General features: G+C 41.9%; 1 protein-coding gene across 11 annotated transcripts in view; it reads right to left on the bottom strand.

Moving 5' to 3' along the window:
• The window catches only part of LOC138762331 (glycophorin-C-like), a 118,946-nt gene that overhangs the window by 6,477 nt on the left and 85,630 nt on the right, over positions 1-26,839 (bottom strand). For 8 of the 11 annotated variants that reach the window (XR_011356897.1, XR_011356895.1, XR_011356898.1 and 5 more), the window contains one exon: positions 19,099-19,164. Coding sequence is in view for 2 of the 11 variants with exons in the window: in XM_069936104.1 (XP_069792205.1) it covers positions 19,099-19,164 (66 nt within the window). In the remaining 9 variants the exon portion in view is untranslated. Of the gene's footprint in view, positions 1-19,098; positions 19,165-19,801; positions 19,925-21,128; positions 21,197-26,839 lie in introns of those variants that run through there. The other 3 variants (XR_011356892.1, XR_011356894.1, XR_011356901.1) reach the window with 2 other exon arrangements.

Below are 26,839 nucleotides of genomic sequence, written 5' to 3'. Positions count from 1 at the left end.
AATGGAATCAGTAAGAAGCTAAGACAGAAGGAGGTGTTTAGTAGAACAGAAGAATATGGCCAGATGAGAACAAAGAAATAATTAGAAATATCTGGGGTATGAATTGATTTCTGATCAAAACAACAGGATATTCTGACCTTGAGGATTAAAAAAGATGGGAGCTCTACACCCCAGATAACTGCAGAGCAGGAAATTACTTGTGATAAATCTTATACAAGAAATCTAGCAAAGAAAGCCAACTTTTGTTCTGTATGATAAGGTTGAGCTATATAAACTGTAGAGACTGGACAGTAGAGGTCAGTCTCGGGGAATAGCTCACTGTGCAGGTGACCTATGAACTAACGACTGAACCAGAGCTCTGTTAAGCTTTATTCTTATGCTGTGTAATAAACTGATTCTCCTATCACTTCATTTAACGAACACACTGGACTCAGACGACACCTAGACTAAATTAAGGGTAGGGTAAAGCCAGAGTCCGACAGATGGAAGCAGATTATGGGGGGTCACGGTTCTCAGCCAATACACACCGTGGGGCTGCACGGAGAACCATTGGTAAATTTAAGCATAGAACTCCACAGTGACAAGATGACCTTTTGAGTAGATTCTGGGGCAGCCCGGTCTAGTATTTTACAACCACCCGAGGGTGTTAAGATAGAGGGGACCGTGATGATTTCGGGAGTAGGAGGAAGAGATTTTACGGTCCCTGTATTAAGAGATGTAAGAATACAAATGAGAGAAAAGATAATAACAGAGGATATTTTACTAGTTCCCCAAGCTGGAGTTTGTTTGTTAGGACGAGATTTACAGGACCAATTGGCTATCGGCACCAGACCACAGGAATCAGGTATCAGGGTTCAATTGTATGTATTAAGCGAGGAAGATCGAGAACTAATAAATCCTGGAGTATGGGCAGAAAGAGGCAATAGAGGAGTGTTAGATATTCCTCCCCTGCAAGTTACTTTAAAAGATTCTGAACAAGTAATTAGACGAAAACAGTATCCAATTCCGATGGCTGGCCGAAAGGGGCTGCAGCCAGTAATTGACCAGTTGGTGAAAGATGGTATACTCGAACCTTGTATGTCACCTTTTGATACCCCAATTTTACCTGTCCAAAAACCAGACGGTATCTATCGATTAGTGCAGGACTTGAGGGAGCTGAACAAAATTATTCTCACCCGTCACCCGGTTGTACCTAATCCCTATACAATAATGGATAAAATCGATCCCCATAGTAAATGGTTTAGTGTGATTGATCTCAAAGATGCTTTCTGGACCTGTCCGTTAGCAACAGAGAGCAGAGACATGTTTGCCTTTGAATGGGAAAATCCTTTTACTGGACACAAGAATCAATATCGGTGGACGGTCCTTCCCCAGGGCTTTACAGAATCACCAAATTTATTTGGCCAGGTCTTAGAACAAATACTAGATGAGGCTCCTCGGAGAGAGAATTGTCAGTTGATACAATATGTTGATGATTTGTTAATTACGAGAAAAATTTACAAATTAGCTAAGCAGTTTACTGTTGAACTTTTGAATTTTCTGGAGAATAAGGGTCTCAGGGTGGGCGAATCCAAATTACAATTTGTTCAATCAGAAGTTAAATACTTAGGTCATCTGGTAAGTCAGGGAACTAGGAAAATAAGTCCAGAGAGGATACATGGTATTCTACAGATCCCCCCTCCCAAGAATGCCCAAGAATTTAGGAAATTCCTTGGTTTAGTGGGATACTGTAGAATCTGGATTGAAAATTATTCTAGCCTGGTCAGATTTCTCTATGATAAACTCACGATTCTAGGGGGCGAAGCTGTTGTCTGGACAAAGGAAGAGATTAAAGATTTTAACTTGGTGAAACAGTGCCTTATTAGTGCCCCAGTGTTGGCTTTACCCAACCTAAATAAGCCATTTGACCTATATACCAATGCGAAAGGAGGTGTAGCCACCGGAGTACTAACACAAGAGAGAGTAGGCTGTAGACAGCCAGTTGCTTTTCTGTCAAAAGTTTTAGACCCTGTTTGTCGTGGTTGGCCAGAGTGTGTGCAAGCCATCGCAGCCACTGCTATTTTAGATGAGGAAGGACGAAAGATTATGTTTGGTGCCCCGATGATAGTTCACACCCCTCACACAGTCCGCAATATTCTCTTACAACATGCTGGAAGGTGACTCACAGACTCTAGAATTTTAAAATATGAAGCGATCCTAATGGATAGGGATGATTTGACACTGATTACGAATAAAGAACACAATCCAGCAGCTTTCTTGGTTTCTCCAAATTCTGACAATACCATAAATGAGTTAGAGCATGTATGTTTAGAGGTAATAGATTTGCAGACCAAAATTAGAGAGGATTTAAGTGATGAGCCTTTACAGGAGGGTGAAAGGTGGTTTATTGATGGATCTTCTCGTTGCATTGATGGCACTCGCTATAGCGGGTAGAGTGTAGTGGATGGGAAAGAAGGAGTGGTGATTGAAGCCGGTCACCTTCCCAGTCATTGGTCAGCACAATCTTGTGAATTGTATGCCCTCTGTACAGTTCTCCAGGGTCTAGAGAACAAGGTGCGCATGATCTACACAGACTCAGAGTATGCTTTTGGTGTAGTGCACACCTTTGGGGAGATCTGGAAAGAGTGGGGAATGATAACTGGAAAAGGACAAAAGTTGATCCATGAAAACTTAATTGTCCAATCTCTAGATGCTCTTACATTACCTGAGGAAATAGCTGTAGTTCATGTACGGAGCCATCAAAGTGGTGACAGTCCTGAACCACAGGGGAACAGACAGGCAGATGCAGCTGCCAAACAGGCTGCGCTCACGGAGAAAATAGACATGCAGCTGTTACTCCCCACCCCTGGAGTATCCTATTCATTCTTAAACCTGGTGATTGGGTATATGTAAAAGCATGGCAAGATCACCAACTAAAACCTGTCTGGGATGGCCCCTATTGTGTACTTTTGATTACAGACACTGCAGTGCGAACGAAAGAAAAGGGGTGGACTCATATACAACGAATTAAACAAGCTGCTGATCCACGGACTAAAGACATTGATAATCTACCCTCCACCGGGCGTGCTGTCCTTCATCCTTCTGATCTGAAAGTTACACTACGCCGGGAAAAAGTGCTGTAATGTTGTTTTTACCATTTACTGCATTGTTTACTTGTTGGTTCCCCGTTTTTGGAACATCCCTAAATTACTCATGATGTATTAAGTCCTCCTGGAATAGGGGCAGCAGAGGTGACAATTATTTACCTTTAGAATGTAGACAGGGCATAGATATAAAGTATAGTCATAGTGGGGAATGGGTTAATATAGGATCCCAACATGGACCAGGGGAACAGACGTGGGCAGAATTACCTAATGCTAAACCAATCCAGGAGGCAGAAGATTGTTAGGGGGAAGGTATCTCTGTACTGAAATGAAATGTATAAAAGTTGGGTCAGCCTCAGTATCTATGTGTATTCCCAGGGTAAGGGGAAGCCCCCAACTTTGCATTGTTGTAATAGTAGAATAAAAGTTCTTTGTTCTCAGTTTTTGTCTCGAGCAAATTCTGTTTCTCACAGTTTGAATCTGGCGCTGCCTGTAACAAGTTTGTATGTTCTCCTTGTGACCTGTGTGGGTTCCCTCTGGATTCCTCCCAAATTCCAGAGATATACAGGGTGAGCATTAATTGGTCATTAGGTGTATTTGGGTGACGTAGTTCATAGACCGGAAGTGTCTGTTACCATGCTGTACCTCCAAATTAAATAAAATAATGGAGAGTGTCAGTAAATGAACAACTAGTAGGCATGAAAGGAAGATATATGAAGGCAAGAAGATAACAAACAGAAAGTAAATATTTGAAAGGGAAGAGACAAACATAAAATGCAGAGAAAAGTGGATGACAAACAAAAAAAAAGCTAACGTATGAGTGAATTGGGCAGCTTCAAAGAGTTTACCTATAGTTCCTTCTTGTGTCAGATGTGTTAACACTAGTCCAGGCATGGCTAATGCACTCTGACATCTGTCTTGTGTGCTACCAAATCCTGTGGTAGCAGCACTTTGAATCAAGCATTCAATGGCACATTGCATTTTGCCCTTTGTGTGTCTTTACATTTCAAGATTCCTTTTCTTGTCATAAAAATGCAATGTGAATGATAATCTTCAACTTTTCCCTTCCATCAGACAAACAAAGAGTTATCATGAACATTGCCTGGGACCCCTAACAATAAGAGAAAGAGAAGCAATAGAGAGCCCCCTCAGAGACACTGGGTGTCCGTGGAAAACTGGCATCGTTCAGTACCTAGGCTTTTGTGATTCACTGGGTCACAGGAACTGGAGTTGAAGCACACTTCTGGATTGTGACAATTGGCAGCTGCAGCTTCACTGAGTGATATAGGAAGCAGGAACTGGCAGGAAATGGTGGGATGAAGAGGCCTCTGTATGCCCAGACTGGGGATTTATTTTTCTGTGGTTGGATGGACAAGAGCAATGCAAAGTTATTAGACAATGTAGAGAAATGCAAAAAAATCTGCGGATGCTGGGATTCTGAGCAAACACCACGCCAGCTGGAGCAACTGGAAGGGCCAGGCCACATCCATGCTTAGAAATTGTCTGTTCATGTATGATATTAGGACCCTTTATCAAAAGGTCTTGACCTGACACATTGACTCAAACACATCTGCTCATGGATCCTGCCTCTCACTTCTTGGTTTTTGCTCTTTATCAATAAAGGTGATGACTTTTCCGGAGCAATGTTTAAATCAAAATCTACCATAGACAGTAAAATGTTGGTGGACTTTTGAAGGGAGTGAAACACGGAAATCTGCAGACACTGTGATTGTTGTAAAAACACGCAGCAAATGCTTTAGGAACTCAACTGGTCCCACAGCATCCATAGGAGTTAAAGATATGCTACCGACATTTAGAGCCTGAGCCCTTCTTCGATGTATAAACAAAACTGCAGGCAGGTGACACAATTAAAGACTTGGGCAATAAAGGGGGGAGAATGGAAGGGGGAGGAGTACAGAACAAACAAAAGGTGTTCATTAGATACAAGAGGGAAGGTGAGAATTGGTTAGGCTCTGTGAAAGGAGACAGAGGGAAAAGGGAAAAGTGCGAGAGAGAGAGGGACAGAACTAGAGGAAAGGAGACAGGGGTTGAAGATGGGGAGGGGGGGAGGGGAGTTGATGTTAATGCCATCTAGTTGGAGAGTGCCCAGACAGAAATATGAGATGTTGTTCTTCCCATTTCCAAGTGGCCTCAGACCAGCAGCATGAGGCCATGGAGAGACGTCAGCATGGGGATGGACGGAGGAACTGAAATGGATGGCCACTGGGAGCTTCCCTCTATTGAAGCGATTGAGCCCAGGATCTGTCCCTCCCTCTCAAAATCAGACGGGGACCACCTTAATATCAGAATACAGAAGAAACAGATGGAGCCAATTAATAATCAAGCTATTCTACATGCTTGTTATAATCGTGGAGTAAATATTTTAAGCAGTACGTGTAACTGGTCTGGCTGCATTTTATTCATTATTGAATTAAAATCTGTGTTAATATCAGTAAATACACAAACTGATGGAGAAACATTTCAGCTTCTCTCTTCCTTTCCATTTCCACCTGAGATATTTCCGATGTCGGCCAATACGCCACTCCACACCCTTCTTTCCTCCTCCCCCTACCTTTTTATTCAGAAACCTGATGGCTTTCTGCTCAATCCTTGACAAAGCCTCAAGCCCGAAATATTGGTTTTATATTTTTGCTTCCTATGGACACTGCGTTGCTACATTCACAGCCTCAGCTGAATTTCCTGTTTCACTTTGTTTTATTATCACTCTTGTTGACATAACAAGATTAAAAATTCAAAATTCATTTATTGTCATGTAATAATACACAAAATGTAATATTACACAAAATTTCCTTCTGCCTGTCATAAGGCAGACAAAAAGTCACCATTAGTATTTGCTAGTATCCTATACATTCAGAGAGAAAGAGAAGCAAAAGAGAGTTCCTTCAGAGACAATAACTTTCCATGGATTCGCCTCCAGCGCTCTCGCAGCCTCACCAACCCACTTACTCCATCAGCAACTCGAGCTCTAGATCTAAATCTCCAATACGACTGAGGCTGTTCGGGGGCTCTTTTTGTCCTGAGCACCATCACGAATCCCGGTTCCATGAGTTTCTCAACAACAAGTCAATGACCGCCTGCTATCTGTGTGGGTCCTTCAGCCACTGAGCCCCTCGCTGGCCTGCTACCACGGTCACATTTCTGTCATATCACCCCCTCTGCTTCGCCTTCTCAGCAACAGGATGTTTCTCCCCATTTCTGCCACCCTGCACTGGCCTGCTGCTCCCCCAGAATCTGCATCCCTCATGCAGCTGCCAATCATCGGCACAGCCCGCGGATTTTCCTTCAACAGACCATTTAAAGCTTGTACACAGCCGCTGGCAATTGGGCCAGTTGGCTGCACCCTGTGGAGCAGCAGAATGTCTCTGCTCCCCATTCTCCTGGGTCTACACCTCTGGCAGGACCTCATTGCTGGGAGATATTCTTCTTTGTTACATATTTTAGCCCAAGTTACAATTAAGAAGTAAATTTCTCTCAAATTAATGATGTAACAATGTGACCTCAAAGTCACAATTACCCAATTTTTATTACTCAAAAGGAAAATAGAGCATGAAAGTTTTTCATTCATCGCAATTAAACAGCAAGGTCCTGAAAAATTAATGTGGACACAACAAGAACAATTCACTAAGCAACAGGAGAAATCCCACATGAACAGAAGTGAAGCAGTAAATCGAGCCTCTTAAATTTCTTCCTGTCATCTCGGCAATCAATACCTCATTTAACCTGGTGTTGACACAAGGAAATACATTTCTACCTATCTCCATCAACTCTCTTGTCCAGTACTGGTGATAACCCTCTTTTAACCTGGGGAATTCCTCAACTTTCTCTCCAAAACTCCCTCAGAACAAGGTCTGTGACAATCTGGCCATGCCCACGACAGAGAAGGTGTGTGCCAGATGTGAAGGTACCAGTGAAACATTTTGTGGTAGCCCAGATTCTCTGTTGAACTCAGTGAGAGCAAAGTACTGAGAACAGGGCAAAGAGAGTGACGTCGCCAGCAGCAAATGATTTTGAGTTGATGAGAGTCTGCAGGAAGATTGGATTTCCTAATGTGATCAACACTCTAAAGATCTGTATTCTTTGGAGTTGAGAAAGGGTGATCTTATTGAAACGTCCACGATCTTGAGGAGGAAGGTTTTCAGTAGAGGGCAGAATCTCAAAGGAGGGGGTGAAACATGAAAGTCAGCAGATGCTGCGATGGTTACAAAAACACAGAAATGCTGGAGGAGCTCAGCTGATCTCAGTGTCCATGGGAGCTAGAGATAACATAACATAACATAACAATTACAGCACGGACAATTGTTATACCATACTATACTACCTTAAGGAAGGGCTCAGGTCTGAAATGTCAGTAATATATCTTTACCTCCTTTGGATGCTGAGAGACCAGTTGAGTTCCTCCAGCATTTCTGTGTGAGGGGGTATTGTTACAGGATTAGGGAGGTATGTAGGAACATCTCATAGGACTGTGCAGTCAGTTAGCACAATGCTACTACAACAACAATGTCAAGTCCAGTGCTGACTTTCAAGAGTTTTCCAGGTGCTCCGGTTTCCTCCTACTCTCCAAAGACTACGGGGTTCATAGGTTATTTGGTTACATGGGCATATTTCAGCAGGCGCACAGATGGTGGTGAATTCTTTACCTTGGAAGGTTTTGGAGGCAGGATCTTTGGGAATATTTAAAAGGAAGCAGATAAATTATTAAAAGATCTGAGAATTAAATATGGAGCTAGCACAGAATAAAGGTTGAGGACTGAAGCAGATCAGTCATGAAATTTTAAATAGTGGAGCATGCTCTTATTTTCTTATGGTCTTTTATCCCAATCAAATAAACTATTAAACAGATCAACTAAACAAAGTGGATGACAACAGTGAGAGATCACATCATCGCTGACTGGATATCAGTGTAAATGAAAACTACATGCAAAGACCACTCTGGAGCTTCAATTTACATGGACTTTTGAAAGTGACAAGAAGTATTGAGGAAATAGGGTATTATCCCTGCTATTCAGAATTCAAGTCACCAGCAAAAAAAAATCACGGAAAAGAAATGGGTAAAAAATCCAGAAGTTTAAAATTGATGCATCTCACTGTTAGTTCTCAACTCACGCAACACGCAGTCTCAAACGACCAGAAAACTCGATTAAACTGCCATCTACCAATCCCCAGAGGTGACAGACACCAGGAGTTTTACTGTAGTTACCAAAGTATAAAAGCAGGAAAATGAGCATTTAAGAAGTTCTGGTTTTGCTCAGAATGTTCTGTTCCAGCGACAACAATTTCAGAAGAGTTTGAAAGCTGCAAAGGGTATTTAACTGCAAGGTTAAATTGGAGAAGAGTTCACCTTCAAGAAATGAGATATGGAGGAAAAAAAATCCAGAGGACTCAAATATTCACGATTAGTTCCGGCCTGAAATTTTGACCATTCTTTTTTTCCCATAGATGCACTTGACCTGTAAGTTGCTCTAGTAGATTGTTTTCTAAAAATGAAGGAGTTCTGCATGGGGTCTACAAGATTATAACAGGTCTAGGGAAGGGAGATGAAGTACAACTGTTCTCTTAGCTGGTGGCACGAAGTCTAGACCACACAAAAGTTAAGATTTTAGACAACAGATGCAAGGGAAATTTAAGAATTTATTTGAAAAGGTATCATTATGTCAGTGAGCGGAAATGAGCTGGAACATGCTCTTGACAGGACTGTGGAAAGCAGACCATCAATTTCAAAAGGAAATAGTGTGGGACACAAGAGACAAACCTGAAGGCTGGTAAGATCAGATGTGGGGGGGACAGGATTGATTTACAGAGATCCAATATGGACTCAGTGGGATTTGTGACCTCTTGTTATGCCCATCTGAGCTTTGTGGGTGGGGAGGGTTTTAGTTGTGAATCCTGTGATAAATTCTCTGGTCTTTAAGATTCTTTGAAACTTAATGTAATATTAACAACTTAGAATTTAACAATATTTAAGGATAAATTCTAATGGTGTGGTGTTTGGAGGGGATAAAGAGATGGAAATTCCTTGTAGGTTGAAACAAAGACCTTGCAATGGTCATTTGACAACTGTGACCACCCCCTCCTCCCTCACCCCTCTTCTGGCTTCACTGTGGAAACATTGCACAGGCAGAAACAATTTGGCTAGAACCACAGGCTTGTAATTCAATTCCAAGGTTCTGTGTGAGGCTTGGCTTGATTACAGGAGCTCACGATGTTTTTGGAGGAAGTTGATTGAAAGTAATCACTCTCAGACTCACTATTCCCAATACATTTGTATCCACCCACAGATCCTTTGGAGCCTGTAATAAGGCTCAGTTAATATGTTTGCTTGATACTTTTCCTGCAGTTTTGCTTCCTTTTGGGTACCCTCACTTTACCATTATGTTTTCTCAACACCCATCACATATTCTTTATAAAACTCAATTTCTTAACCTTATTTTATTCTGTTTATTTCAATAACTTGGTAGATTTGAGTAAAAAAGTTTCCTTAACCTGAAACATGGACTTTGGACCATTAACTAAATAAACTTACACCACAACAATGGTAACTACTATACAATCCTCCTAAACCATCCCTAGCCATGCATTGCAGGCACCACCTTGCCCTGTGCAAAAACCGTGTATCTGACGTCTCCCCTAAACACTCCTCTACCCACCTTAAATAGATGTACTCTGGTACCTGTTATTGTCACGCTGGGAAACAGGTCCTGGCTGTCCATCCTACCTATGCTTCTCATAATCCATGTCTCACATAATTTTATATATCTCTATGAAGTCTCCTTTCATACTTCACTGCTCCATAGGAAAAACTCCTAGTTCGTTCAACCTTGCTTCATAAAACAAGTTCTCCAACCCAAGTAAATCTCCAGGAAAATCACCTCTGCATCCTGTTACAGCATCTACATGCTTCCTGTAATTAGGTGACAAGAACTGAATGCAATACTCCAAGTGTGACCAGAGCTGCAATATTACCTCATGTTACAATCATCCTGTTTTATTCCACCCTCATTCCCATCAACTCTGCCTACATTTTACTGCTCAGGAAACCCATGTGGTCAGTGGGAGAGGGTGCAATCTCCACACAGACAATGCGGGATCAAACCAGAGTTACTGGATCCGTGAGTTGCCGGAACTTTGCTACTGGAACACCCACAAATGGCAATATTAAAGGGCAGTGAAGAGTTAACCACATTGTTGCAGGTCACAGAGAGGTTGGGTAATGGCAGTTCAGATTTCCTTTCAAAATAAATACAATAGATCTTAATAAAACTGCCTAGTCTTTTCGGAGTCAGACCTTTTATTCAAAATAAATTTTAATTAAATTTCAGTTCTCTTGTATGGGATTTGAACTTGTTTCTCCAATCATTAGCTCAGGATTCTGGATAACTAATTTATTAACTGTGCCTCTTGCCCGCCAACAAAAGATTCTTTCAGAAGTCACAACTATGGCACATGAGCAATTGAAGGATGCAAAAGAAGACCAAAGTTGAGACAAAACACTGGAAAATTGACATAATTCTTTCATTTGAAGATCAATGCTTCTGTGAACAGATTTGACATTGTGAGAGAAATAGGACACAATTTCCAACAGTTTTAATTTCCGCTCATGAAATCAATGTCACAGGGGGAAGTGCAATATTAAATGGGATGCAATATAGTGAAAGAAAATTTAGTCACAAAAATGTTCTGTTTCAAAAACAATTTCAGCCAAATGGTTGAGAATTCCATTTCTAACTATCGTATTTCACAGCATAAAGGACTAACTGGCATATAACACTTCCCCTCCCCACCCCCAGTCCCCCAACCCCAAACCCCACCCCCCTCATTTTTAGCATGAAATGATCAGGAAAAAGATAGTTTTAGTGTATTTATAGGTAAAACTTGGGCAGAACATGCATCTAGGACATTGATAAAACTTGTTTTAATTAACAAGAGAAACCCTTTAATAAGAGACCATTAAAACCAGTAATGATCATAAACAAAAATAGAATAAAACATCAACATTCTGTAACAAAGACTTTAATCATCTTCACTGCCTGAACATTCATCAGGTGTCATCACGGTCAAAGCCCAAAAGCTCAGCGTCACTCCAGCTGGTATCACCGTTTTCAAATAATGCATCGTCCTCAGTGCCGTCAAGGCCATTACCACACTTCTTAAAAGCCTTAACAATAACTCCAGCGCTGACAGTATAATGGTGGGGTGTTTCATTTTTCTTGCTCATGTTAATGCACAATCCTTTTCTCCCATCGTGCTGTTTTTAAATGGCTTGTTTATACACACAACTAAAGGCTGCAATTAGCTTGTCAGACCACCAAGAATAACAGACATCTGTTTGCGAAAGTGGGAGGAAACCGGAGCCCCTGGGGAAAACCCATGCAGACATGGGGAGAATATACAAACTTCTTACAGACAGGATGGGATTCGAACCCTGGACCCGATTTCTGGTGCTGGAGCAGCGTTGGGCCTACTGCGATGCTAATAATGCTGCCTTTACTCTGGACCAACTGATCTCTCTCTGTAACCCTTCACTCTGTCCTGTAACTTATTCTTTGTACTATGTATGAGATGTCTACTGATCTGCTCCCAATACAATCTCTATCACTGCATCTCGATACACTTGACAATAAATTTGAACTTGAAATCATATTTTAGAATCAGACTGTGATACACGCATTTCATTCACTCTTTTCCTTCAAACATTGTAATTGTCACCGCCTCCCCTTGTATATTATTCTAGATAATCAACACCCTCTTCACAAAGCCCACGGAACTCCTTTCAATTTCTCCTCTCTCGCCTTCAAACTGTGATCCCTTGTTCTGGACCCACCTGCTCCTTGAAAAGAAAATGTAACAATCTCCACCACTCATAATTTAATAAAGGTCATCGCTCAGAACATCACCGGCAGCAGATTAAAGATTTTATCAACACTACAAAATACCATCAGCGAGAAAAATCAATGGCCCCTATTGAAAATGTATTTACCATGGAACTAAAGATGGTAACAATCATTTTAGGATTGTGTTGATTCGTTATGGAAATTCAATGAGACATCAATTTTCAGTTTTGGAGCATTGCAGGGAAAATTGTTATGTCGTCCAAATGTTGGAGCGTCCCCTAAATGCTCAGCAACAGATAGAGAATAAAAAGAATCAAATATGCAGATGGAAGAAATCGGAGTTAAAGACTGCCGCAGATACAGCAGCAACAAAGTTGACGATTTTTCATTTAAACTCCGATTATCGATCTGCAATGTCAAGTCTGTTATAATTATGTTTATCATTATACTGGCGGAGTACCACTTTAAGAACTGCTAAGTTAAACAACTGCTCTCTGGTTGGAGTGGAGCTTGTTGGAACCAGTAGCAGGTCTATAGTGTAAACATAGATAAGAGGAATGATATCTCGCAGGGTTCTTGGTTTAATAAAACTATTTGTTCATCTATTTCTGGTCATTCTCCAAGAGCTTAGAAAGTGTTGCTGATCTATGGCACCAAAACATTCTGTCCTGATAACAACAGAAATGGGAGCCAGCCAAATGCCACTTTCAAGCAATATTGCAATGACTCTCACCTCTGTTAATATGCAGAAACCCATCGATCTGGGCTCTGAATGAACGCATGACCCAGCCTCGACAGCCCTCCAGCATAGAGAGGTTGGCAGGTTTGCCACTCGCCAAATGAAGATAGTTTCTCTTCCCCTCAATTTTAAATCATCTACCTATTATCCACAAATTGCGGATCTTGTTCATGACCTGTCAGTCAGAGCCAAAATTCTCTTTGCAGCAAGCCAGTCAGGTCTTGTCAGGACTTTGCAAATGTCTGTATGATAGAACACTACAGCACAGTACAGGATCTTTGACCCTCAATGTCGTGCCAACCTATATATTCCTACCAAAAAAAAACAAATCCTTCCTACTTCATAGCCCATCCTTGTGCTTCTCCAAGAGTTTCCTAAATGCCCCGATTTAGGAATTCAGCCTCCACCATGATCCCTGGCAATGTATTCCAGACCCCCACAACTCTCTGTGTGAGAAACCTACCCCTGATGTCTCCCCGAAACTTTCCTCCCTTCATTTTGTACAGATGTCCTCTGGTGTTTTGCTACTACTGACAGGAAAAAGGCGCCGGCTGCTTATCTTACCCTATGCCTCTCATTCTTCTGAGCAATAGAGAATACAGACCCAGCCTATTTAATCTACCTTCCCAGCCTTGCCACAATATAGCAGGTTCTCCAACAGTGAAACAAGGGTGATGAATCTTTGCTGCACTCCCTCTTTGGCAGGTACATTCTTTCTTAGGTAATGAGGTTAAAATTGCAGTCAAATCTCCAGGTGCAGTCTCACCCAACGACAGTAAGATTTTCTTAATTCAGTTATCAATCCTCATTATAACACAACATGCCCTTTCAATTGCCTCCTTTATTTTTTTGTTGTTTACAACATGGTAGAATCATGTTCTGGCCTTTGAGATCTGTACCACCCAATTACACCCAATTAATCTACAGCCCTGAAGATTTTGAAAGGTGGAGAGGAAACCAGAGCACCAAGGAAAGGCCACACAGGGCACGGGGAGAACATGCAAATTCCTTACAGTTAGTGCCAGATTTGAGTGCTGAATAAGTAGCATTGGTGCTAAACCACGATGCAAATCACACCACTCAGAGTTGGCCTTCAGTGACATGTTGGCCTTCACTAATATGTATACAAGCACACCTACATCATTTTGAAAATCAATATTACCCAATCTCTCACCACTTTATAAATGCTCTGCTTATCTGGTACATTTGAAGTAGGTGACATAAATTTTTTTTCCATGTTACATTCTACCATCTTCCTCTACACTTATAATCCCACTTGGTCTAATGTCTTCAACAGATTTAGAATTATGATGCTTTTATAATTCTGTTGGAGACTGGTACGATACTGACTGAAGAGATGTCAGGTATTGGATCTGGGATGTGGGTGAGTGCCGAGGGCTCTGAAGGCTCCCTGATTGTGGCAAGGTTTGGCTATGGAGCTGGGTTGCCGATGGTTTGGACTGAAGTCTGTGTGGCTGGGGAGGATGTGGGAGTACCAATGAAAACGTTGAGTCGGGGAATTTGCTTTTGCACCTCATTCTCTGACTGGAAGGAGTGCTGGGCAATTTCGGCTGATGGCAAATCTTTGCCCTCCAGCAGACTAAAGTAAATTTCATGTAATACATGTATGAAATCTTTTATTGAAATTATGAAAACCAAAAATCTCTGAAAACTGAGCATTTTTTCCACGGATGCTGTCTGCACAACAAACTTCGCTTTTGGCACCAAACGTGACCCGACGCGACCCACTCTCAACTCATACTTGAATACCCTATGTTGGTCCATGTTGGTAATTAGTGGAGCCCTAGGGAATCCTTACTTTATAGGTGCCAGTGGAAAAAAAGAGTCCAGCACCCTTCGATTTGCCGTACTTACCATATAACCACTTACAGCACAGAACAGGCCAATCGGCCCTACTAGTCCAGGCCGTAACAAATCCCCACCCTCCTAGTGCCACTGACCAGCACCTGGTCCATACCCCTCCAGTCCTCTCCATGTAACTATCCAGTCTTTCCTTAAATGTAACCAATGATCCCACCTCAACCACGTCTGGCGGAAGCTCATTCCACATCCCCACCACCCTTTGCGTAAAGAAATTTCCCCTCATGTTCCCCTTATAATTTTCCCCCTTCAATCTTAAACCATGCCCTCTAGTTTGAATCTCCCCCACTCTTAATTGAAAAAGCCTATCCACGTTTACTCTGTCTGTCCCTTTTAAAATCTTAAACACTTTTATCATAGATGGCTCAGTGACAGATGCCCCCTCAATCCGACATTGCCACATGGTCCACAAAGCATTCGTTCCTATATCAGCCACTCACAAGCTACCCACCTACACACTCTGTCAGGCACATCCTGTCCCATTTATGGCTATAATTGATGTCAGGCCCCCTCAGGTGAATTCAGTTCGCAAAGTATACTCCAAGAAATTTAACATAACTTCCATTCTTTACTCATCTGTCCCTCTAGAGGAGTGGTTTTCAAACTGCCCTCTTAACTCACATACCACCTTAAGCAATCCCTCTGTGATTGGCAAGAGATTGCTTAAGGTGGTATGTGAATAGGAAGGGAAAGTTGTTACTGAAATATTTTGCTCGAGAAAAATTGTTATTGGCATAGAGTTCCTTTGGAGTTCTGAAACCGTGCACAGGACGAGTCAATGAGGGATGATTAAAACAGTGGTTTTCAACCCTTTTCTTCCCACCCACATCCAACTTTAAGCAATCCCTTACTAATCACAGAACACTTATGGCATAGGGAATAGCAGGTGGAATGTGAGTTTAGGGGGGCATTTTAAAAACCACTGCTCGAGAGCAACCATTCTCAACTTTGGCCCTACAGCTCCCCTGGGGCCCACAGCATATGTAAGCAAAAGCCTTGTTTTCTTTTCATCTCACATAACATTTTTTAAATGATTTTTATGCAGTCAATAGGAAAGAAGCATGGAATAAACCAAAACCTGACTGCTTCACAGGGAATGGGCCAGATAAACTTTGAACAGAGTTCTAGAGGGGCCATACCAGGTTGAAAATGGCTGCTCTAGAGTTTGGGTGGAAGATGTCAAATCACTATTGGATCTTCCCATTACAACACAGCATCCACTCTTCAAACAAAACTCTCCTCTCACCAGCTGAACAAAGATAAAAAAAAAGGAGCCAGGGATTTTCAGCTCTTGTGCCACGTAGAAAGGATGCAGTTGGATGGGAGCACAAGGTTGCAATGCAGTTTCTGCTTTGGTCTCTGATTTACAAAGCAAGAATTACCTCATCTGAACTTCCTGCCAACTAGATGACAGCTGTTCAGCTTTAACTCAAGTGGAACATTTCAGTTCTGAAGAGACAATGGGTTGCTTTCTTTAGACTGAAGCGAGCTGAATAGGGATCTGATGGAGGTGCACAAAGTCATGAGAGGCATGGTCAGGGTATGTGGCAAGAGGCATTCTAGATCAGAGAGGTCTAATATTAGAGGTTTAGGGAGTATGTACTGAGGGGTTGGGTACTCTTCAGCATTTATATATCTCGACCAGTAGAAGCAAGATGGCCAAGGAGAACAAGGCTAAGTACCATTTGCAGGTAAATTGGATTAATATAGATAGGTACTGATCGTGTTATATGGCGAGCTCTCCACTGGCCACCGTGACAGAGGTGCACCAAAGAAAAGGTACAAGGACTGCCTAAAGAAATCTCTTGGTGCCTGCCACATTGACCACCGCCAGTGGGCTGATAACGCCTCAAACCGTGCATCTTGGCGCCTCACAGTTTGGCGGGCAGCAACCCCCTTTGAAGAAGACCGCAGAGCCCACCTCACTGACAAAAGGCAAAGGAGGAAAAACCCAACACCCAACCCCAACCCACCAATTTTCCCCTGCAACCGCTGCAACCGTGTCTGCCTGTCCCGCATCGGACTTGTCAGCCACAAACAAGCCTGCAGCTGACGTGGACTTTTTACCCCCTCCATAAATCTTCGTCCGCGAAGCCAAGCCAAAGATACATGCAAAATTGTCAAATATTGTAGACCAATTTTTAGAGTAAAATTTAGGGGGTTGACTATTACATGCATACTACTTTTGACCGTGGTAAGTATCTGTCCCATTCGGGATGTTGGGAGTGTGGATGGGCAGGGAGGCAGGTGGCTGGGTCACATTTGTGGTGTTGGGAGCTTAGATGGGTGGGCAGTCAGGACCAAGTCTGTGTTCAGAACATCTGGAGCTCAGATGGAGGGCAGCCTTGGCACTGGGAGCTTGGATGAGTGGGTGATTAGGGCCTAGGTGAGACTGTAGTGGGAATGTTGGGAACTCTGGTCGGCATGCAGCCAGGGCCTAGGTGACAGTCCACAATCGGGACGTTGGGAACTCCGGTGGCTGAGCAGCTGGGGTCTAGGCGATAGATGGTGTCACTGCGTCAGAGCCAGGCCCAAAAATGCCGGAGGGGGGTTCATCTTTTACACGCAATATATGGAAAATGCCAGATTTTTAGAGGGTTCAACTTTTACATGGTATCAACTATTCCATCAAGTACTATGTTTGGTATTTGTTGGTTTTTCAGCACATTGGGGTTAAAGGATAAATTTCAATACTTCATTACTATGTTCTTTCTCTAGTTCAGTCTTTCTGTGAACACATTAATACCTTTCATCCCTTTATCATATTTCTTTTGTGCTTTGGATGTAAAGATGAGGCTGTTCAGTACAAGAACAATTTTCCTGTCTAAAATGTAATCACAGATCAATACTAGAGTTGCTGTTTCTTTAGTTCATGTGTACGTGGAGTTATTCGCACATCTTCCTTCTCAAGTTTTTAGATTGCAAGAGACTATGCTTCTTTAAGTTCAAGTTCTCCAGTGCAAAATCCCTCATGGACTCGAGTATGAATTGAAATAATGATCATTAATACTCCAGGTGATAAAATCCCAATTCTCAGCAATGCTTGTTGAAGCAAGATGAAAACTACGAGTCATGCCTTCACTCACTAGAACCCTAATGATTATACCTGGAGGAATTCTTCATCAATATATTGGTTGAGGTATTCTGCATCTGCACTCAAAAGGGTATGGATGAAATTCAGCCAGAATCCATGGAGAGGAGATGAAAGTTGCTCAACAAGAAAGTTTCAGATGCTGGGGTCACATGCTTCTTGGTTGAAGTACGCACAGAGATCAATACGGCAGAAGAGGTTGGCATTGAAATGTGTGTGGAACTTTGTGGAGGGATGGGTGAAGGGAGAGTCGAAGAGGTAGGCATGGAAACTCTTCCCCTATCCCTGTCTCCTATCTTACAGCGTCTTTCCTTTCCTTCTCCTGTCAGAGAGCTACACTCTCCACCCATTACTTCTCAGTTTTTTTTTCTCTTCCACCCTGTTACCTGAATCCACCTTATGGCCCTGCAATGCGTGTCGAAAGTACCAAAGACTTGTTGATCCAAACCAAGGTTTTTATTAACTAAAAGACTGGAGCATATCACAAGTAGGTCGACCAGTCCAGAATGACCTGGTCTGGCTCGGAGCAATCCTTTAAGACCTGCCAGTGGGTATGGCTACACTCTCAGCCAATCACAGTCATCCTACACGACCATCCTACATATACACATTGGTGATAGAACCTGTACTATCACAGGCCCCTTCCCTGTTAGCCTGTGCTCCAACCCCCTGCCCATGCCTCTCTTCTCTCCTCTTATCCTCCCTCCACCTTTCTCGACAGGGACCTGTCTGTTCTTACTTCTACCTGATGAAAGACCTGTGATAGGACAGATTCTATCACCAGTGTGTCTATCTACAGATGGTCGTGTAGGATGACCATGATTGGCTGAGAGTGTAGCCACATCTACTGGCAGGTCTAAAAGGATTGCTCCTACCCAGACCAGGTCATTCTGGACTGGTCGACCTGCTTGTGATATGCTCCAGTCTTTAGTCAATAAAAGCCTCGGTTCGGATCAACAAGCCTTTGGTTCTTTCGACGCGCTCTACAAGGCCCAGGCCCAAAACCTTACTTCCCATGGATGCTGCATGACCTGCTGAGTTTCTCCAGCACATTTGTGTACTGCACAAGAGTAGATGAAAGGAAGCTTTGGTAGACCTGCTAGTCTTTGCATGAGCATGTTATCCAGAGAATGTGATATGTTTGTTCAGCCTGCCACTTGGCATGTGAATCTAGTTGATGTGCTACAGGAAATCAGATTCATGCTTCCAAAAGGTTTGGGATGGCTCAACTAGGACCTATTTGAATTTATTGGTTTCTTTGTTCATTTGTTGCTCAACACCTAATCCAAGGCTTCTCTTTGCATTATATTAGTCAATCCCAGTACAACATCACTATGGTTTGGAGTCAATTGTTAAATGCCATGCTACCACCGTAAACAAATGGAATTCTTTGCTCTAACTATGAGGACCACTTCCTGGTCACTTAGCTTTCAAGACCAGTGAATTTCTTACCTCCAATGACGGCAGAATCCATTTTACCATCATGACTCAGAGCAGTGTTTCCAGGCGGAGAGCTTTCTGCAATAAAACAGAGCATTTTGTGACCAATAAACTTTCATTTAACAGAGACATGACAACTTGAATTCCAATGATCTGATACCGTTGGAATAGCAGTTAGCGCAATGCCTTGACAGCGCCAGCGATCAGAAGCAGAGTTCGAATCCTGCACTGTCTTTAAGGAGTGTGTATGTTTTCCCCGTGTCTGCGTGGGTTTTCCCTGGGAGCTCCAGTTTCCTCCCACAGTTCAAAACATCCTGGAGGTGTAGGTTAATTGGGTATAAATTTGGCCGCACAGACTTGTGGGCTGAAATGGCCTGATCTATGTATCTAAAATTAATTTTTTTTTAAATTAGATAATTTAAGAGATTCCCTCAAACCCTAAGAGAGGTTAGTGCAGATATTGTGGGGGGCCTAGCAGAGTTATTTAAAAGGTCCTCGGCCATAGATGAGCACCAGATGATTGGAGAACAGCTAATGTTCTGTTGTTTAAGAATAATATGGGGAATTATAGCCTGGTGAGCCTGACTTCAGTGGTAGGTAAACTACTGGAAGGTATTCTAAAAGACCAAATATACTGTGGATAGCATGTAGAAAATCCTTGAACTTGGACTTGCATTTCATTTCTCAGTCAGAATGATATGGGTTCAAGTCTCACCTTAGGATGCAAGGAAACATCCATATAGGCTTTCCAATAAAGTTTTCAGGGTACCTCATTGAAGAGGGAAACCTTTCCATTTAATCTGAGACACAATTTCATTGAGAATATTTTTGTTCTTGCCAATATCCTGTCTCCTGAAACAATACTTTGCAAAAAAAAAATTAGTCTGGTTGTTCATTCATTTTTCCATCTGGATAAATTAGAATAGGCAAGACCATTATAAAACTATACAAAAGGAAAGGAAAGAGGTGCAAATGTTTAGAGAAGGAATTCCTGAGCACAAAACCTAGGCTGCCTGCAAGAGTAAAATTAAAAAAAGAGATCAATACAGAAAAAAAATATTTTCCAAACTTGAATCCCTGGACTGTAGAAGAATGATGGGAGATTTAATAGAGGTATACAAAATTATGATAGGTACAGAGTAAATGCAAGAAGGCTTTTTTAACTGAGGGTGAGTGAGATACAAACCCAAGGATATGGGTGAAGTGTGAAAGGGGAAAAGGTTTAAGGGGAACTTCTTCACACCGAGAGTGGTGGGAGTGTGGAATGAGCTACTCTCTGAAGTGGTGAATGTGGGTTCAATTTTAATATTAAGAAAATCTGGACAGGTACGTGGATGGGAGGGGTACGGAGGGATTAAGGACTGGGTGCAAAGCAGAATAATAGTTTAGCACAGACCAGAAGGGCCAAAGGGCCTGTTTCTCCACTGTAATGATCTATGGTTCTATTTAAAAGTTAGGAAAGAAGTCAGTGATAAGTGGAAAGTTAAGAGAGCAAACTGTGAGCAATATTTTGGGTAGAAAAAAATAAATATACATTAATCTGCATTATCTCTTTAGGAACACGCGAAAATGTAAGCGAAGCTACTAAATATCCTTTGTTAGGTGTCTTTGTCCACAGATAATATTGCACTGAGATAAAAAATACAATACTTCAAAAAGTGTCAACGATAAATATAATTATAAACACGTCATTTGCAGACACGTTGAAGGGTGTCAGGATGTTAGAGGCTCATTTCAACAAATGAAGGATCATAGAAAATCACTCATTGTTGTGTCAGGAGAATAAACCTGTTTACACATTAGTCTAATATCTGGAGAGCAGTTCAGAAACAGTAAAATAGGAGTGAACTATTAAGCTTTTTAAGATTGTTCTTTCATTCAATATCTTCAGGGCTAATCTTTGAAATCTCTTTCATATTCTGAAGCGCTTTTGCATAACTGCTAAATGGACAGTCTCATAACTTCTTTCCTTCATAAATGTATGAAGTGAAATGACCTCTGAAGCCTCCTGTGGTAGAGAATGCCACTCGTTCACTACTCACCAAAGGAATTTCTCAACCTGGTTTGAGGGCCTCTTCACCAGAGAAAACCTCTTCCCCTTGTATCAAGACTGAGGGGGGAGGGAGAAAAAGTCACTGTAAATGTGTGGAAAAGAAAAAGTGTATATCATGGCTATTGTGATTTATGGTGTGAAAAATAAAAAATTAAAAAAAAAAAAAAAAAAAAGACTGTTGAACGCAGTCAAAATTTATTTGTCATTCAGGTTCTTCTTAGGACAGTTCAATTATCCCTGGAAGCAGCCTGGTGAACTCTTGCTGCACTCCCTCTGTGACTATATCTTGGGTCAGGAAAAACCAAACTAAAGCAGGTGGGGTCTCATCCAATCTCTATGCAACATGTGCAGGGGAAATTAAAACCAACACCACGGAAGCAGAGGCAGCGATCACTTCAAAGGTCAAGTTTGTTGTCTGAGGTACAGAACATGCAGTTTTGGTAAAATTCCCCTGAAGACACTAGGTGAGGATTATACATCACGTGCATCCATCCTGATGCTTGTTGTCATTTGGCTAGGTCATTCATTTTTCCTGAATCCAGACAACCCCATATTTTTTCATCTAATGTTACAAGAATAAACAGTCATCAGGACAGGTAGGTTTCAATTAATCAGGAGGCTGGGACTTTTCTCCCCAGAATATGCAGGAGACCTTAGAGAACTTTTTTTTTTAATCATAGTGTTAGAGAACAGAAAATAGTCATCATCTTTTCCCTCGGCTAGGGGAATTTAAGGCTGGAGGGCATAAATTTAAGGAGTGAGGGGAAAGATGTAAAAAGAAACCGGAGGGTCCATGGTTCAAAATGCAGGGGAAATGGAGGGGTGTTGGAGCATGGAGTGGGGGGAGGGATTATAGGCTAATTGGGTGGAAATGGGCAGCATGAATTTGTGGGCCAGAAGGGCCTATTACCATGCTGTGTGTTTCGATTTAAAATTTAACTTCTTCACATAGGAGAGTGATAGGGTTTAAGGAACAACTGGCCAAAGTGATGGCCATGAAGACAATTGTAACTTTTAAAAATACATTAAAGGCAGGAACACAAGAAGAAAACAATTAGAACATAAGAAATAGGAGCAGGAGTCCACTCGTGCAGATGACATTAAGTTTGGAATCATTGTGCACAGCAAAGATTTGTTTTAAGTGCTTGCAGAGGGATCTGGACCAGCTGGGAAAATGGCCTGAACAATGGCAGATGGAATTTAATGCAGACAAGTGTGAGGTGTTGCATTTTGGAAGGACCAACCAAGAAAGGACATGCACGGTAAATGGTCGGGCCCTGACAGAGGGATTTGGGAATATAGATACACAATTCCCTGTAAGTGGTGTCACAGGTGAATAGGGTTGTAAAGAGACCTTTTGGCATATTGGCCTTCAAAAATCAAATTACTGAGTACTGGAGTTGAGATGTTATGTTGAAGTTGTACAAATCATTGTTGAGGCCAAATTTGGAGGATTGTGTGCAGTTTTGGTCACCTAATGATAGAAAATATATCAATAAGATTGAAAGAGTGCAGAGAAGATTTATTAGGAGGTTGCCTGGACTTCAGGAATTTAATTACAGGGAAAGGTTTGAACTTTATTCCCTGGAGCGTAGAACAATGAGGGGAGATCTCATTGAAGTCTTTATAATTGTGAGGGGGATAGACAATAAATATAGATAGGCTTTTTCCACTGAAGATAGGTGAGATACAAACCAGAGAAGATGGGTAAAGGGTGAAAGAGGTAAAGTTTAGAGGGAACATGAGGGGGAATTTCTTCACACAGTGGGAGTGTGAAATGAGTTGCCAGCTGAGATGGTGAATGTGGGTTCAATTTTAACATTTAAAAAGATTTTGGACAAATACATGGATGGGAGAGGTATTCAGGACAAAGGACTGTGTGCAAGTAAGTGGGACGAGGCAAAATAAATGGTTCTGCACAGACTAGAAGAGCCAAAGGGGACTGTTTCTGTGCTGCAATTTCTATGGTTCCAGGAGTAGGCCATCTGGCCTGTCGAGCCTGCTCCGCCATTCAATGAGATCATGGCTGATCTGATAATAGATTCATATCCACCTACCTGCCTTTTCCCCATATCCCTTAATTTCCTTACTGTGTAAAAATCTATCCAACCCCATCTTAAATATTTTCACTGAGGTCACCTACTGCTTCAATGGGCTGTGAATTCCATAGATTCACTACCCTAGAGGACATGCAGTTCCTTCTCATTTCCATCCTAAATCTACTACCAACGATCTTGTGGCTATGTGCCCTAGTCTAGTTTCCCCACCATTGGGAACAACTTACCCAACTCTATCTTATCTATGCCTTTCACAGTTTTATACATTTCTATATGATCCCCTCTCATTCTTCTAAATTCCAGCGAGTACAATCCAAGACGACTCAATCTCTCCTCATAGGCTAACCCCTTCATTGCTAGAATTGGTGAACCTCCTCTGCACCATGTCCAAAATGAGTATATATTTCCTCAAGTAAGGAGACTAGAATTCCATGCAGTCCTCCAGATGTGACCTCACCAATACCTTGTACAAATGCAGCATAACTTCCCTGCTCTTAAATTCAATCTCTTTGGCAATGAAGGCCAACATTCCACTTGCCTTCATGATAGCCCACTGCTCCTGTATACCAATCTTTAGTGATTCATGCACAAGCATTCCCAAGTCCTTCTGAACGGCAGCATACTGCAATTACTTGCCATTTAAATAAATATACTGATCTTCTATTTTTCTTTCCAAAGTGAATAGTCTCACATTTACCAACATTGTACTCCATCTTCCAGATCCTTGCGTACTCACTCAACCTATTTATCTCTCTTCAGACTCTCCCCATCTTCTGCAAAATTTGAAGGGTCAAATGCAGGCAAATGAACTCAGTTTGGTCAGCATGGACATGTTGGGGTGAAGGTCTGTTTCCATGCTATGGAACTCTGTGACTAAGATGAGACAGTCTTGTAAGATCGCTGAAATTTCCCAAGTGATGACAGAATAGGATACGCCTCTGTAAAAATGTTGTTCTCCCTGGCCAAAGCAGAGAGGAGATTGAAGAACCTTTGCCACAAGTAGAATACTCAGCTTAATGACATACAGGTTTGAATTTAGAAATGGAGGAGTATTGTTACAATTGGGTAGGAGGTTGGAAGGGCAACACCTGGATTATGACTCACAGCTTTGTTCCCCTCAGTGCAGTATTAATTTTTTTAAATGTAGACATGCAGCATGGTAACAGGTATTCTGGCCCACGAGCCTGTGCCGCCCAATTACACTCAATTGAACTACAACCCCCGTACGTTTGAAGGGTGGGAGGAAACTGGAGCCTCTGGAGAAAACCCTCGCAGACACAGGAAGAACAAACATAACAGACAGTGTTTGATTCGAACCTGGGTGTAATAACGTTGCACAAACCATGACACTAACTGAAGCCATCAGAGGCGACCCAAAGGAGATTCACCAAGTAAATTTCAGGGAAGGAGAAGACTATTCTATCAAGAATGGCCAAACTGATCATGTGACTATTCTTTGGAAGTCCAAAGAATCAGGAGGGGGAATGATATTATTGAACGTACATTCTTCTAAAGGATCAGAACAAAAGAGATGTTAAGATGTTTTCAATAATAGGCAAGTCCCAAATGAAGGGGCAATATTTCAAAATGAGGGGCTGGTCATTTAAAATGTAGAAATATGTTTTCAGGAGATAATGTAGATGGAAGGGTGGGTGAATGAGTTTGCAGATAATACAAATATTGGTGAAGTTATGGACAGGGTTGAAGGGAATCAAGAGTCAGGATATAGATCAGTTAGAGATAGGGAGAAAGAAATGACTGATTTGTTTAATCCAGATGATTGTCTGGGGCCTGGGTGTCATGGTTTGAGTAGTAGCGAGTCAATGACCTGGGATTAAATCTGCTGCTCTCTGTAAGGGGTTTGTATGTTCACCTCTTGACCACATGGGTTTCTTGCATGTGCTCCAGTTTCTTCCCACGTTCCAAGTAGGTTATAAGGTTAGCAGGGGGCTAATTGGGCAGTGTAGCCCTGTGAGCCAAAGGGCATGATACTGTGCTGAATATGTACATTAAAAAAATGCAAACTGTGAGAAGTCAAACATAGGGGGAAATGCATACAGTTAATAATAGAATCTTAGAAGTATTGACATACAGATGGATCTGGGGACTCCAGGACCATAGTTCATTGAAACTGGCTCAGCAAGTCAACATGTCGGTAATGAAGACTTATGGTATTCTTGGCTTCACTGGGTAGAGAATTGAGTATAAAAGTCCATTGAGATCATGTTGCAGCTATATAAAACATCATTCAGCCATAATTGGAATATTATGTGCAATTCTGGATGCCCCATTACAAGAAGCAAGTGAAAGCTTTGGAAAGGGTACAGAAGAGGTTTGCCAGAATATGCCTGGTTTGGAGTGTGTGAGCTATGGGGAGAGATTGGACAGACTTGGGTTGTTTTCTCTGTAGTATAGAAGGCTGAAGGGTGACAAAATTATGGGAGGCATTGATAGTGAGAAAGATTCTGGCTGTTCACCCTATGTAAGTACATCACACACCAGTGGAAATGCAGTTAAGGGAGATATGTGGGCCAAATATTTTTGCACAGAATGGTGGGTACCTGGAATTGGCTGGGAGGAGTAGAGGTGGAAGGAGAGACAATGTAGCTTTTAAGAGGCTTCCACAGAGATACACAAATATGAAGGAATGTCTATCAGATGCAAACAGGAGGTTTGTCATGGTTTGAGTAGTAGGGTGTTTGGCACAGACATGTGGATTGAAGGGCCTGTTTCTGTACCATTCAATGTTCTATAATTGGAATCTCAGAAATAGTCAACATTTCTGTTTCATGAGATATTGTGACAAGTTAATATATATTGTTATTGTTTCTTATGTTCCTGTGTGGTTTTTTTTTGGTGTATCCGTGTCTTGTGCTTGTTCATAGGACAACAAATTCCCTCCTTCTCAGTCTAACAGGACAGAACCACTATGTTCAAGATGATGTTTCTAATACCTCGACCAGGAGTTAATGGTGAAAGGGTTAACCACCTAGGATTGAACTAAGTAGAGACATCATTTTCCTGAGTGGTGAATTTATGGACATCTCTACCACTGAAAGTCATTGAACCCAAATCATTAAATAGATTCAAGTCATTGGAGATAGTTCTCAGGCTCAGAAGGGACCAATGTTAAAAAACTAGGAGCAAGAAATTGAAATTGGATGGCCAGTTATTGTCATATTGAACAGTATCAAAATCAGAATAAATTGTCATGAAGACGTCGCGAAATTCATTGTTTTGCCGCAGTATCACAGTATAAACATTCATGTAGGCCACCTTGGAAAATTAATTAAAATAGTGCAAGAAAAAGAAAGACAGTGTTTATGTTCATTGTTCATTCAGGAACCTGATGGCGGAGGGGAAGAAGCCATCCTTGTGCCACTGAGTGCACATCTTCAGTCTCCTGTACCTCCTTCCCAAAGATAGCAAAGTGAAGAGGGTGGGGGGTCTTTGAGGAATTTCTTCAGACACCACCTCTTGTGGATGTCCTCGATGAGGTGGTGGCCGTAGTGTCGCAGAGGAGATCCAAAGACCCGAGTGGCCTATTCCTGGTCCTAAAATCTGTTTTTATGAAGGCCCAATTGGAAAAATAAATATGTAGAATACAGAAAAGACTCTTTTGGATTGCTATTGCATTAGTCCG

Source organism: Narcine bancroftii, chromosome 4, assembly GCF_036971445.1.
Source record: "Narcine bancroftii isolate sNarBan1 chromosome 4, sNarBan1.hap1, whole genome shotgun sequence".
NCBI lineage: Eukaryota > Metazoa > Chordata > Chondrichthyes > Torpediniformes > Narcinidae > Narcine > Narcine bancroftii.
The sequence above is the reverse complement of the archived record's forward strand: the minus strand, read 5'-3'. Positions and strand labels throughout refer to the sequence as shown.